The sequence below is a fragment of the Eumetopias jubatus genome, unplaced genomic scaffold (assembly GCF_037043125.1).
Source record: "Eumetopias jubatus isolate StellerSeaLion01/CBP00866 unplaced genomic scaffold, mEumJub1_p1.0 scaffold_3, whole genome shotgun sequence".
Classification (NCBI taxonomy): domain Eukaryota; kingdom Metazoa; phylum Chordata; class Mammalia; order Carnivora; family Otariidae; genus Eumetopias; species Eumetopias jubatus.
In genome coordinates this window covers 102,099,264-102,114,356 of record NW_028274809.1, presented here as the reverse complement: position 1 = coordinate 102,114,356, position 15,093 = coordinate 102,099,264, and the positions used below count along the sequence as shown (strand labels likewise).

The following is a 15,093-nucleotide window of genomic DNA, read 5'->3' as shown; positions in this document are numbered from 1 at the left end:
TTAGGCACTTAACTGAAATTAAGGCCTGGGTCACTGTAGAAGTATTAAAAATGGTATAGAAAAGCAGCTTTATCAAAGTATCATATCACCAAAGGCTGATACATCGTGCCTGGACCATGCTTCCTTCTCACTTGTGATTAGTGTGTCTGATTCTTTTCACCTCAATCTATTTGGATGGCATGGGGTGAGAGGGTAACAGGCAGCTTTTACACAAACACAAACCTTCTCCTGAGACATCTTCTGAGTGATGTATTAACATGTTAAAATCATGAAAAATCCTTCCAAAATTACAATGATATATACATACCCTTTCAATACAAAAGCATTTGTCATTATCATTGATGGCATACAGCTTTCTTCACATTCTTTTTCCTTTCACAGAAGAATTCAATTACAAACAACACTACACAAGTAGTGACTCAATATAAAGTAATTTCTGCCAAATTCTCCTAACGTGATCAATCCTCTATGTATAGAAAATGTATACCATCAACTTGCATGACAAAGAGTCCCAGTGTCTAACGGGCTTAACACTCATATCTCAGTCATGGCTGCATGGCCGGGAAAATGAACACCATGATGGACTCCTGCATTCTTCACATTGTGCTCATGGACAAAGTCAATGTAGTTTCTATGTGCAGGCTGGGGTGGGGACAAGGCCCTTGTGTTCCACTGGTTTCCACCACGTTGACAGCAGTCACTGGCAGCAGAGAGCCTGGATGGTTGGGGAGTGGGAGGGGAGCACAGTTAGTCAACAGGAATAGGAGAAAATGGATGTGTAAGAGGTAATAAAGGAGAAAGGCAGTGTGACCAGCATGCACCACTGCTATGAGTAGTTATTGACATCTACTCCATGCAAAGACTTACAAGAATGGGGGGGTAGAATCCACAAAGTTATATGTAGTGGAAAAGCTCAATATGGAGATATGAGTAAGTAATCAGAGTCAGTTAAGTGAATTAAATAACGAGGGAATTTCACAGAGAACAAAATACTCATCTGTCCCTGATGTTGGTACCAAAATCAAAGTTAAAAATGTTGTCTGAAGTTCTAATGAGAAGGAAAAAATATTTATGATCTAATTTAATTCAAATATTTAAAAGGACACTTCTACATTATGGACAAAGGCACATATAGAAAAGAGCAGCTATGAAAATTATTCCCCAAATTAAGTGATTTCACAAAACTGAAATCCAGGAAACAAAATTGAGAAAGAACATTAAAAAAGCAAAAAGTTACCTTCAGAGGCCATGTAATTTTATGTCAATGTTTCCAATTAACGAAGGAGAATCATTGCTCCTTCTATAATCAAAGTTCCCAGGACCTCAGAATCAAATTCAACAGGTACAGATAATGTGATGAGACTGTAAGCCCCTCCAAGGAACAGTTTAGTAAGTATAGTAAGATACCCTTATCACACAGTGCTACAGAACAGGCCTACAGAACTATGAGAATGAAGCATGCATACAAGCAGTTCCTGGTTAGAAATAATTAGATCCTCCAGTAGAAACATTTGTCACAGTTCAGAAAATCAAGGTTTTGCAACACAGCAAAAAGGGCAGCACATATTTAAGATAATTATAAAGAAAAAAAATCAACCCAATTATAAAAGATGTCTAAGGATAAATTTTTAAATACAGTATTTTTCTAACTCAACTAAAGCATGAATCCTCATCTTTTTTTCCTTAAGGAAACTGAAATTAGCTAAAAGGATTTTTCAGAAATTGAATGCTTTTTTACAACAAAACCATCTTTTCTTCAACAGATATACAATTTGTTCATCAGATTTATCCCATAAAATTCATGACCCTCAATATACGGTCTCTGAAAATTTAGGAAATTAAGTTAGGTTTATGTTGTCCCTGATATATGCAAGATTTCCCAAATATTATTCAGTTTTGTTTTTGTTGTTGTTTATAAATGGTTTAATGGATGTAATACATAAACTGTTTCTCCAAAGGTGATACTCTAAATATTGGATAATTCTACATTATTGATATGCCAAATCATTCACTGAAATAATGGTGTCATTTAGAAGACATCAGTGAGAGAAAGCTAAAGAACTGAACGTGAAGTAGGTTTAAATTAAAATGGTTAGAAGTTATCTACCTGATAATAGTCTGTTATTCTGCCCAATTGTTCAAACCTTGGGAGCATTTCCAAATTGTATTAACTTATCACTTTCTAAAGGAGGACTGTTTTATATTCATTTAAGAGCATTAACAACAATAAAAGCATGCAGAAACAAAAAGTGAAATACAGAATGCACTTTAAATTCAGGCTAGGGAATCCATTAGCTCCAAGACAGAACAGTTCTATATTCAGTTCCATGCCACTGCTGACATACACTGAGGCTCATTAGGTTTTCAGGATCACCATTTTACTCCATTTCAGCAAAGGAGGTCTCAGCACAAGTATATAATGGAAGGACACATAGCTCCAAATTTTCCATTTTCCTTAAAATTAAATACCCTCAGATTCAGTAATGTCTCTTTTAAAGGCTGTGTCAAAGGAACTACGGAGTGCCTAATAAATCAAATTAAATAGATTTAAATATGTGCCCATTAAAATTATAAAACTCAATAAAGATTTAGTGTCATAATATAGTATGCAAACCCCCTCCCAGACTCTCATTCCATATTAACATAAAAGGTAACCATGTATTAAGGGAGTTCTTTTATAGGTGAAGTCTGGTTTCCTTGCCAATCGGACTTGGTGGTAACATCAAGGCCAAAAAACATAGCTGCTTACTGGAGCTGTGTTTTCAGTAAGAAAATGAAGAAACTCTTTTTAATGGCTTAAAAAAATAAAGACGAAAATTTGATATTTAGAAGCCTCACTGTTCATACTTTAAGTGTGTGCCCACATGCACACACACACACAAAGTACCCCTCTACCACACTCTCAGGTAAAAGGAAAAGAAAAAAATAGTAAAGAAAAAAAAAATCCCTCAATCTTAGAAACTAATCAAGCTTTTTGGAACTGAAGTAAAAATACGCCCAACCATGAAGAGCAAAGCATCTTGCAAGTTAGTTAAGCCAAAATAACAGTGAAAAACAATTTCATAGCAAAGACTGAAAATAATCACCAACCACTGTTGACCCACCACCATGAAGGAAGAACTGGTTGCACAGAAAGCTGACCAAAACCTTGAGATCACCACAGAAACTCATTAGATTTCAGGTACTAAACAAACTAAGAGCAAGAGAAAAAGAGAAAAATCCTATGAATTATCAAAGTTCATTTTACAGACACACAACTTGAACAGATGCAACCAACATGACCATTCAACCAAATAATTCCCTCCAAGCCACATACATTTATTTGGGAAATGATGAACCCTACTGATTACCCTCCAATAAGCCACAAAGTATTCATATTTGTGTACTAATTATGAATGTAAAAAAAAAAAGACCCTGGAAATCTAAACAAATAAAGTATCTTCTCTGTCATCAGATTATCTCTCCATCCCCCAGAAGCATTAAAATATTTTTTTTAGATTATAATCTTGTTTCCCTTTTGGCTTGTCTTCAGTTTTTAATGAAAAAACACATTATGTTGTGTGGAATAACATATGATGAACTTATTTTCCTTTTTGATCTGAAAAAAGGTTCTGACTAGCATTGAAGTCCTTTTCAACAGAGAACCACCCACCACTTCCAATCATGCTAACCAAAATAAGGAGAGATGTCTGATGTTCCTCAATTAAATAACTGCATTCCCTTCTTCATACATATCCTTTATTTTCCCAATCCCAGTATGACTGTTTAATAATATGTTTCTGTTCAGCTTACAAATATGAATAATTTGCTTTCAATCATAAAGTCTTCTAAGATTATGGTTAGGAATTTAGAATACCATTAAGCAAGCAACATTTTACTCCAGTTTAAGGAGTTAACAAACCATTTCCTGTCATGCTGGTCTAATCCAGGATTCCTTGGAAGATTCTCTATCTCTGCCAGCATAGGACCAGAGGGAACAGAAGGAATCCCAGGCAGAGTAGATCTCACACCCCAAGCCTGTGGATTAAAAAATTATAAAAATCATCTATTTTGCCTAGATAAAAGATTTCTTCACCAATAAACAGAACATTAAAATGGAATACTATCTACAAACATAGTACAAACAAATGCTTGAATGTTATGTATTACCTCAGAGATAGATAATAATTAACTAAATATTAATACCTTATTCATTAAATAGGATTTACAGGAACAAAAAATGTTCTATAGAGCACTTATTCTATTTACAACATCTCAGATAATAACAGAGGGTTTCATTACCTACTTTACAGATTAAAAAAAAGAAAACGCCCGAAGTTATACCACTATGAAAATTCAATTAATAATACCACTATTTGTCATAATTAACTACTGTTCTAGTGTTCAGAAGTTTAATATGATCTCACCTGTTGGGAGCCGTTACTCTGAGTTGAAACATTATTGTGAACACTGTAATGGGGAAAAATATCTATTAAAAAAACCATATATAAAATTCGAGGGCTTCACATTGTAAGATTACACATACAGTAACGAAAGTAGTTTTATTTTTAAAGGCATTGTTTTGTTGCAAATAAAGAAAATATTACTGTTGGAACCTAAAACTAAAATATAAGATGCCCAGAAAACATTTGCTTTTATAGACACTTATTTTTCTATAATGCGCTCATTTGAGATTTCCATATACCTGTATTTTAATTGTGCTTTAAATGTATAGTTCACTACTAATCTTGTTTATTCATTGGACAGTATCTGTCAAAGATTCAAAATGAAGAGCAGCACAAATGATACCTTAAATTCAAGGCACTGAGCACAAATATCCACATAAACTTATCTGTGTCACTTCTTTTGTATATTCCTACCCTCTCAAGATTTTCCACTGCCAGCAATAGCTCAACATTCTATAACTCAAAAGGCCTTAGTATAAACTTAAAGTCAGAAACCTCTCTGTATGCTTTCTACTCCAACTGATTTATAAATATGTTTTTTAAATTTTTAGTTTAGGCTGTATTCATTCCCCTCCTCCATTGCTTTCCCACAAAAAAACACTTAAAAAACAATCTAAAACAAAATAATAAAACCAAACCTCAGAACAGCTAAAAAAGAGAATATTCAATGAAATAATTCAAAGATGACATATTATCATAACAAAATGATGGGAATTAAGAGTTTATGGACTTCACTACAACAAAAACTAATGATGTAATGTATAGTGATTAACATAACATAATAAAATAAAACTACATCAAAAACTAATGATGTATGGTGATTAACATAATAAAAAAAAAGTTTATGGACTTCAGACCTTCTAACATAAGCATACATGTATCCTGAGGTAAAAAATTCAACTAAGGTAACTGAAAATATATTCAAAGTTTTATACACACACACACACACACACACACAAATTCCTGGAAAGTGAGAAAAAATAATCTACAGATTTAATGAGAGCACTATGTTCCAGGAAAACGAGATAGGGAATTAAATTCATTCAATCCCTTATTGGATAAGGAAAGAATATTTAAGGTACCCCAAGGAGATTAAAAGGAAATCACTGCAAATATCTGGCTGGCACAGACCTCTTCATAGAAATATTCAAGAATATTATACCCAGGGACACCTGAGTGGCTCAATTGGTTAAGCATCTGCCTTCGGCTCAGGTCATGATCCCAGGGTGCTGGGATCGAGTCCTGCATCGGGCTCTTTGCTCAGCAGGGAGCCTGCTTCTTCCTCCGTCTGCCTCTACCCATGCTTGTGCTCTCTCTCTCGGACAAATAATATCTCTTTAAAAAATAATAATATTATACCCAGCCAAGATGTCATTCTAGTAAAAGGGAACGGCCAGGGGTGCCTGGGTGGCTCAGTTGGTTAAGAATCTGCCTTTAGTTAGTTCAGGTCATGATCTCAGGGTCCTGGGATCAAACCCCATGTCAGGATCCCTCCTCAGCTTGCTCTCTCTCTCTCACATAAATAAAATCTTAAAAAAAAAACACACACAAAAAAAAGAAAAGAAAAAAGGAAATGGGCAAAGCTTCTCAAACCAAACTCTGAATACAGCATCTAGGAGCCTTTCTTAGAGGGGTGGGAGCAAAACAATCGGATGAAGGACAACCAATTAAGAAAGAATTCAAGAACGAAGAGGCTGGGGTGCCTGGCAGGCTCAGTCAGTTAAGTGTCTGCTTTCGGCTCAGGTCATGATCCCAGAGTCCTGGGATCGAGCCCCACCATAAGACTCCCTCCCAGAGTCTGCTTCTCCCTCTGACCCTCCCTGCCCCACCTCCCCCACTCATGCTCTCTCTCTCTCAAATAAAGGAATAAAATCTTTAAAAAAAAAAATGAAGAGGCCTTGCTAAAGGCTAGGTGATGAGAAGTGAATCCATTTTACATCTTATTTTTTATTACCTACATTTCTATTACAAGTTGAGTCACCAGAACTTGCAGTAGCATTGCCTGGATTCAAACCCAAGCGGCGCCGCTACCACTAGTTCTAGTCTCTAAACCTCAGGTTCTTCATTTGCATGAAACTGTTAGGAGGATTAAATGCATTAATATTAGCAAAACACAAAGAACAGTGATAAATAAAACTGACCAAAAAGAAAAAAAACTGTAAAAAAAAATACTGGTTAGTGTATAACTGTTGTCAAGACAATTGCAAAGAATATACCTGTCAGGCATGATTTCTTTTGACTAATGTTGCTGCTCTCAGAACACATTATGCTGGTTTAAGTAATCCATAATCCCAGATATTATGAAATCTCATCCAACCTGCTTGGCTGGATGATCCCCTTGGTTACTCTTTGAAGCTTTTCCTTTAACTGAGAATAACTCCAGCAAGTGATAAATAAAAGATGAATAGTAACATGAAAAAAAGTGCTTATAATATGTGATCTTAATGGGATCATAGTCCCGTTTTCAAATAATTTGAAATGTAGAAAGCACTATTTTCTCATAATTACACATTCTTTCACTTCCACTAACACAAAAGTAGGAATGAATACTTCTCATTACTGATCTAATCCAAGCTTTTCCTTTCAAAGGACCACCTGTAATAACTGACCCCTTTTGCTCTTATGCTCTCTGTATTCATTACTTCCTCCTCCGTTCCTTTTTTTCCTCTCTTTTCCGTCTTCAAGATTCTGTCAGCTAAGCCTGTACACAGTATTAATCACTGAAATGTGATCTATCCTTTAAAATGTCACCTCTTCTTAGGATACTTTATACTAGTCAAGACTCATAGGAAATAGTTAGGAAATAAAATAGTATAAGGAAAACCGCTGACATCAGCCAATTTAAAAACCTGTTACTCAAATAGGCACATTACAAGGTCAAGAAGCTTCTTAGGTCAAATAGCTGTGCTTTTTCAAACAGTACTGTTTTCCATGGTTCACTGGAGCAAAACTGTTCATGCAAACAGAACTACAAGGGCAAGAATGAAAGGGCATTCGTGCCAGTCCAAACTCAGGTTCTCTCAGTGTTATGAAGAGTGGTAAATAACCTTCAGGAGAGCTGGGTCCCCCTCTACATTTCACATCTATAAGTTTATTGTAAAAAATAGTAACAATAAAGTATCATTGCTTAAATATCCCATTTCTGTTGTGTTTTCCAGAGCCAAATGCATTTTTTCCTTTTATTTTTATTCTTTTTATTAACATAATGTATTATTTGTTTCAGGGGTACAGGTCTGTGATTCATCAGTCTTACATAATTCACAGCACTCACCATAGCACATACTCTTCCCAATGTCCATCACCCAGCCACCCCATCCCTCCCATCCCCCTCCACTCCAGCAACCCTCAGTTTATTTCCTGAGATTAAGAGTCTCTTATGGTTTGTCTCCCTCTCTGGTTTTGTCTTGTTTCATTTTTCCCTCCCTTCCCCTATCATCCTCTGTCTTGTTTTCAAATTCCTCATATCAGTGAGATCATATGATACTTGTCTGTCTCTGACTTATTTCACTTAGCATAATACCCTCTAGTCCCATCCACATTGTTGCAAATGGCAAGATTTCATTTTTTGATGGCTGTGTAATATTCCTGTGTGTGTGTGTGTGTGTGTGTGTGTGTGTGTGTGTGTGTGTGTGTGTGTACCACATCTTCTGTATCCATTCATCTGTTGATGGACATCTAGGCTCTTTCCATAGTTTGGCTACTGTGGACATTGCTGCTATAAACATTGGGGTGCATATGCCCTTTTGGATCACTACATTTGTATCTTTGGGGTAAATACCCAGTACTGCAATTGCTGGGTCGTAGGGTAGCTCTATTTTCAACTGTTTGAGGAACCTCCATACTGTTTTCCAGAGTGGCTGCACCAGCTTGCATTCCCACCAACAGTGTAAGAGGGTTCCCCTTTCTCCGCATCCCCACCAACATCTGTCATTTCCTGACTTGTTAATTTTAGCCATTACCAAAAACGTAAGTTTTTGGTCAGAAATGTATATTTAAAAAAAATTTTTTTTCATCGGGGAGTCTGCTTCTTCCTCTGCTCCTCCCTACCACTCCCCACCCTCCCTGTCACTCATGCGTGTGGGCATTCTTTATCTGTCTCTCTGTCTCAAATAAATGAATAAAATCTTTAAAAAAGAGTCTGCTTGTCCCTACTCCTAGTCCCCCTGCCCCCCCACTACAACACATTCTCTCTCTCAAATAAGTTAGAAAAAAAAAAATAAAGATCTCAAATAAATAACCTAATTCCCCACATTAAGACACCAGAAAAAGAAAAGAAAACTAAACCTAAAGCAAGTATAAGAAATGAAATAATGTATCAGAGGCACCCGGCTGGCTCAGTGGGTAGAACATGCAATTCTTGATCTTGGCATCATGGGTTCAAACCCCACATTGGGCGTGGAGCCTACTTAAAATTTAAAAGTTAAAAAAAAAGAAAGAAAGAATCTATCAGAGCAAAAATTAATAAACTTGAAAAACAGACAAGAATCAATGAAACCAAAAGTGGGTTTTTTGAAAAGGCCCACAAAATGGGCTAACCTTTACCTCAGCTGACCAAAGGGGGTAAAAAAAACCCCTCAAATTACTAAAATTAGAAATGAATGAGGGAACATCACTACCAACCTTACAGAAATAAAAAGGAAAAGGAAGTAAACATGAACAACTGCATGCCACCAATCAGATAACTTAGATGAAATGGACAAATTTCAGAAAGACAAACTCCAAACTGAGTCAAAATGAAAAATAAAATCTGAATGGATCTGTAACAAGAGACTGAAGTAGGAATCTTAAAACTTTACACAAAGAGAAAATCCAGGCAAGATGGCCTTTATAAATTCTACCATACGTTTAAAGAAGAATACCAATTCTTTTATAAATTCTTCTCCCCGCGGCAAACAGAAAGGAAACATTTTCAACTCATTCTGTGAAGCCAGAATTATCCCGATACCGAAATCAGATGCAGAATTACAGGAAAACTATAGACCAGTGTCTTTGATAAAATACACACATACAGGGGTGCCTGGGTGGCTCAGTCAGTTAAGCAGCTGCCTTCGGCTCAGGTCATGATCCCAGCGTCCTGGGATCAAGCCCCGCATCAAGCTCCCCGCTCAGCGGGAAGCCCGCTTCTCCCTCTCCCTCTACCTGCCGCTCCCCCTGCTTGTGCTCTCTCTCTCTCCCTCTGTCAAAATAAATTAAAAAAAAAAAATCTTAAAAAAAAAATATAATATATACACACACACATACAATCCACAACAAAATGCTAGCGAACCAAATCCAGCAACATATGATATAAAGAATTATACACCATGACCAAGTGGGGATTATCCCAGGAATAAAATTAATTGCTTATCTGCAAATAAACCTTTGTTCTTTGAGCTCCTTGTGCATAAGAACCCTAATTTATTCATCTTTATATCCTCTGTGACAGGCCAATAACAAATGTTATGTCATTCTCATTATAAATAGCACATCCATCCCAACCCCTGCCTTTATTTCTTTAAACTGCTTTATTTTTCTTTGTGTCAATTTTATCTGGGATTATGTATATTTTTGTTCCCTGCTATAGTCCCAATGCTCAGGGAAACTTAACACGTTGACAAGTCTTCAACAAATATTTGTTTAATTAATGACAGCAACTACATAAATGCTAAATTCTAAATTCTGTTCCTAAATTGTAAGACATTACTCACCTGAGTTCTTCAGGTTTTGCTGTAAGAGGAAAAAAAAGAAAATGTCCCATTAGTTTCTGCTTACATGGTAAACTGCTTCGCTATTCATAAAAGTAAATCTAGGCAGTTTTTAAGCCATATTTCCCAATTACAGATTTAAATACCGTCATTTCACAAAATGTTCTAGGATTCACATCATTAAAATCAATAATGACAATTACTTCCATTTTTAAAATAAAGCAATAAAATATCATTTTCTTTTAAAACAGAACCACCTGCAAGTCTCCTAGAGTGAGGTGACAATAAAACAGTGGAAACTCAGGGTTTCAAATCATCACGAACTAAAATGGTCTCATTAAAAGCTATGTATTCTTTAATTGATACTAATAACAAACAAAAATTATGAATATAAATGAGTTTTTTGTGCCAAACATCAGGTCATGGCAGATGTTTCTGGACAACCGGGATGACCCTAGTCAGACATACTAAAAACTCAACCTGTATTTTAATACGAACTCAGATTCAAAACCAAACACAACTTTTAGTTTCTCAAGTAAATCACGCTTTTTATTACATAAAGTTAAATATATACTGATGTTTAAATTTAAACACTATTTAAAAGAATCCTAATATCATAATACTATATGAAATAATTTTTACTTAAAATTTATTCATCATATACCAATGGTTTTTTTTTTTTAAGTTCTTAAGGGCATTTAGGAGATTATTATTAATGAAATCTGGAAGTCAAAAAGAGAAGGGAAAGTGTTACTCTACAGAACTAAAATAGTTAATATGAACAAAAACTGAACACAAATTCAAAATAGTACCTGAATTGGGATTAACATAAAGTTTAATCTCAACAACAATACAGGCAATTTTTCCTTCTATTTTCTTTCTTTTTTTAAAAAAAGATTTTATTTATTTATTTATTTATTTGAGAGAGCGAGATCACGAGCAGGAGGTAGGGGTAGAGGGAGAAGGAGACTCCCCGCTAAGCAGGGAGCCTGATTCAGGACTCAAACCCAGGACCCTGAGATCATGACCCGAGCTGAAGGCAGATGACTGAGCCACCCAGGCACCCCCTTCCTTCTATTTTCTCATATTGATTCTGTCATAACCAAAGTTAATAAGGGTACTTCAGTTGACTGGAATTAATTTAAGGCTGAGATAACTTCAAGTAAACATTTCCAGCACATGATGGACTGTCAAGGAAGAATAGTCTTTTGAAACAAGGTTGCATCTCACCTTTCATTTGTAGAGTTCTTCTAGAGTATCGTTTGCTGGGTCTTCTTTCAAAGGATGTTGATCTTCTTGGTTTATTGGTTTTTGTGGTCTGATATTCAGTTTTTCCACTAAAATAAATGAGGCATATTAAGAGGAATAAGAGAATTTAAGGCCTATAGTAATCAGATACCTATGAGAGAAAGTCTACATTAAGTTTGTCCTTAACCGAACCATCCTGAGCTTCATCCTGAAGTAACTACTACTAATAGCCTTGAAGTCTCTCTACCACATCATTTTTCTACTCTTTAGGCTTGTGGGAAATACGCAACATGCAAATTATACTGTTTTTTCATAAGCATGCATGTGCCTAGGAACGTATTGAATAACTCTGGAACATCTGTATTTTATGAAAATCCTTTCCTCTCCCCATTCACTCACCTCATGCAGTTTGCTATTAACTCAAGATTTTTTTTCTAATTGTGATATACTTTTCAGAGTAACTTTCCAGAAATATTTAAAACTATTTTCCCACTCTCTTTGATTTTCATTTAAATTTTCTTAAGAAATGCCTCCTCACTTTTAACACAGGTAGAATAGAAGCTCTACTTTCATGAATTCCACACAATCAACTTGCCACAATATTGATTATTATCCATTCTTTTTTTACATCACAGTGCCTCTCGGGGCATGCTGAAAACTCATAATCAATAATCTACTCAAGTAAACCAAAACATGTTTAACTTATGACCAACACACAAGGAGTCTATAAAAATAACATAACTTCGGGTTTATAAAGGACCAGAAATGTTACCCAGGATTAATTTTCCTCTCAGTGCACAACAAATACCCTTTTTCTATATGGCATTCAGCTATTGCATGAAGACTCCTTAAAGCTCTTATTATATGAATTTAATTTGGGGGTTAATTAATCTATAAAGTAAATGTTAAGAGGAATATAAAATCCATGATACCAGTATAATGCTTTCCTGTCTAGTCAGGACATTACAACCAATAACAATACCACTTTGTCTTTTATTTTGGTCAGTGAAAACACTGGCAAACCACTTTGTTTCTCTATGCCTTGGTTTCTACAACTGTAAAATGAGAAGTTAGCCTAAACTTTTTGGCTTTATGAAAGAACATAAGATATAGCAAGCAGCTATTGACATTCACCTGTATCTAAATCGTGATCCTAGTCGAATAAATCCCGATCGATGAGAACTCTTTTGGACCGGGCCTCGGAGACGAAAGAATGCATGATGTTCCACAGCACATTTCCATAAATGTTTGCATGCTTTTGGATGATCCAGTCGAAAGACAAATGTATGTTCCTGCTCTTTGCCCTGAAAAAGAAAAGGACGTAAAGATAGGTAATTATTAGGTCCAACAGTTCTGCCCCTTGTAACTCAGCTACAAATACAACCACAGCAATACCAAGAACCAAATAATAAAGCATCTAGTTTGCTCCCTGAAACTCACTCTCTCTAGCTACCTACGTAAAAAGGCAGAGTTGAAATCAAGCTGTCCACTTTCACAGCCAATCTAAATTATTCCTAAAAGGGTCCTCCCTACTTAAGTGGTCTCATTTCTCAGAGAAACAAAAACAGAGGCTTTGGGATAATATATAATTATAATGTAAAGGATCATACAAGATCTGGCAATATATATCAATAAACTTAAAAATGTGCACATTCTTTGTCACAGTAACCATACTCGCAGGAATCTAATGATAATAATTAACATTCACAGGCACTTTTCTAAGGATTTCATATGAATTAATTCAATGAGCAGATACTATCATTAGCGCCATTTCACATATAAGGAAACTGAAGCTCAAGAAATAAAGCCCAAGGTCACAGAGAGGAAACCAGAATTTGAACCTAACTATTTGTCCTCCAGAACCTATTTGTAACAACTAAGCTTTACCATCTCTCTAAGGAAAAAGATTTTAACAACAAAATTTATACCCATATATTTTCTTCACAATCTCATTTATAATAGTAAAAATTGGCATGGCAAAAATCATAATAAGTAATGTTAAAAGACAAACAACTATTAGATAAAATATTTACAGTTTCTATGACAAAGGGTAAAACCAGTAAGAAAAAGGCCAAATGACAAAATGCACAAAGGATATGTATCAATAAAGAGTTTGGAGAAAAGGAAATATAAAGAACTCAAATGTATGAAAAGATGTTCAATATCACTCATAGTAACAGAAATAAAAATCAGACCTACAATGAAATTCCACTCTTCACCTTCCAGGTAAAAATCTGACAGCTTACTCTGAGGAAAGAGGTTTCACCTTTGATAGGATCTCTGTACCCAGGACAAATGCACATTTGAACCAGCAAATCCACCTCCAGGAAATTATCCTGTAGATATTTGCCAATGCACAAATTCATGCATATGTAGCGAATGTTAACTGAGAATTTATTAAATAAATTAGGGTACATCCATACACCAGAAACTATGCAGTTTAGTTTGTTTTTTAAACAAGAACAAAGAAGCATTTTGGGCACCTGGGTGGCCCAGTCGTTAATTGTCTGCCTTCGGCTCAGGTCATGATCCCAGGATCCTGGGATTGAGTCCCACATCGGGATTCCTGCTCAGCGGGAAGCCTGCTTCTCCCTCTCCCACTCCCCCTGCTCGTGTTCCCTCTCTCGCTGTCTCTCTGTCAAATAAATAAATAAAATCTTAAAAAAAAAAAGCATTCTATATAGTCATATGGAAAAGATTCCAGAAGTTATAATGTAAAGTTTAAAAAGAATTAGTACAGAACAGTCTAAAGGCATGGTAACTTCTGTATAAAAAAGAATTGATAAACACATTTGCGTGTGTGTGTGTGTGTGTGTGTGTGTGTGTGTGTGTGTGTGTGTATGTGTATATAAAATACCTTCAAAAAGAGATCCAAAAAGCTAATACTATGTAAGATCAAATCTAAAATGCCAATGATTGTAAGATGCACAATTATCTTATGGCCCAAATGAGAACAAGTGTCACCAATTAAATTATGACCATATTTCCTTATCACATAGAATTATATTTTATTCTTCTTGAAGAACTGCCTTTAGGTTTAGAGACAAATATCACTGAATCACACAGTGCTTACATAAAAAGGAAAATATTTGTATATTTAAGTTTTTAGATGAGAAATCTGCCTCTTCTGAGTCACTGTCAATTCATTTGTTGATAATATAATGATCATCCTCTGTACCATCAATAGATTTCCTTTTAAAATGCTCTATTGCCTCTTTGATTTCCTTCTAAGCTGTGTGATAGGGCAATCCTTTGCACGTATCTTGGTAATAAAACTTGAAACTTACAAAATTACTGTTTTGTTTAATTTTCAGAATCTTCTTTTAGGTTCTCTGTTAAGTAGTCCTTCTCACACACCATGTGCATCCAAGTCTTTTTGACATTTGCCCAACTTGCTTTTATCTACATCCATCTACATGAATATATGTTTTTCAATTTACTTCTTTGCATGCAATAAAGTTACTTTTATTTATTCATAATTCTGTGAGTTCTGACAAATGCATGGAGTCTAGTAACTACCACCAAAATCAGGTTACAGAATAGTTCTCTCATGCCTCCAAATTCTCTATGCTGTTGCTTTGTAGGCAGGCCTCCCCATTCTCCCCAATCCCAAACAATCAGTGATCTGTTCTATTACTACAGGTCTGCCCTTCCCAGATCGTCATATAAATGAAACCATACAAATCATAATCTTCTGAGTCTGGCTTCTTTCACCT

General features: G+C 35.5%; 1 protein-coding gene across 1 annotated transcript in view; it reads right to left on the bottom strand.

The window, feature by feature from the left end:
- Positions 1-15,093, bottom strand: part of EPB41L5 (erythrocyte membrane protein band 4.1 like 5) — a 145,457-nt gene that overhangs the window by 77,946 nt on the left and 52,418 nt on the right. Inside the window, exons 12-16 of the mRNA XM_028101374.2 lie at positions 12,512-12,681; positions 11,360-11,466; positions 10,133-10,151; positions 4,407-4,449; positions 3,902-4,017 (exon numbers count right to left, since the gene is read on the bottom strand). Of these exons, the coding sequence (XP_027957175.1) occupies positions 3,902-4,017; positions 4,407-4,449; positions 10,133-10,151; positions 11,360-11,466; positions 12,512-12,681 (455 nt within the window). The remainder of the gene's footprint in view (positions 1-3,901; positions 4,018-4,406; positions 4,450-10,132; positions 10,152-11,359; positions 11,467-12,511; positions 12,682-15,093) is intronic.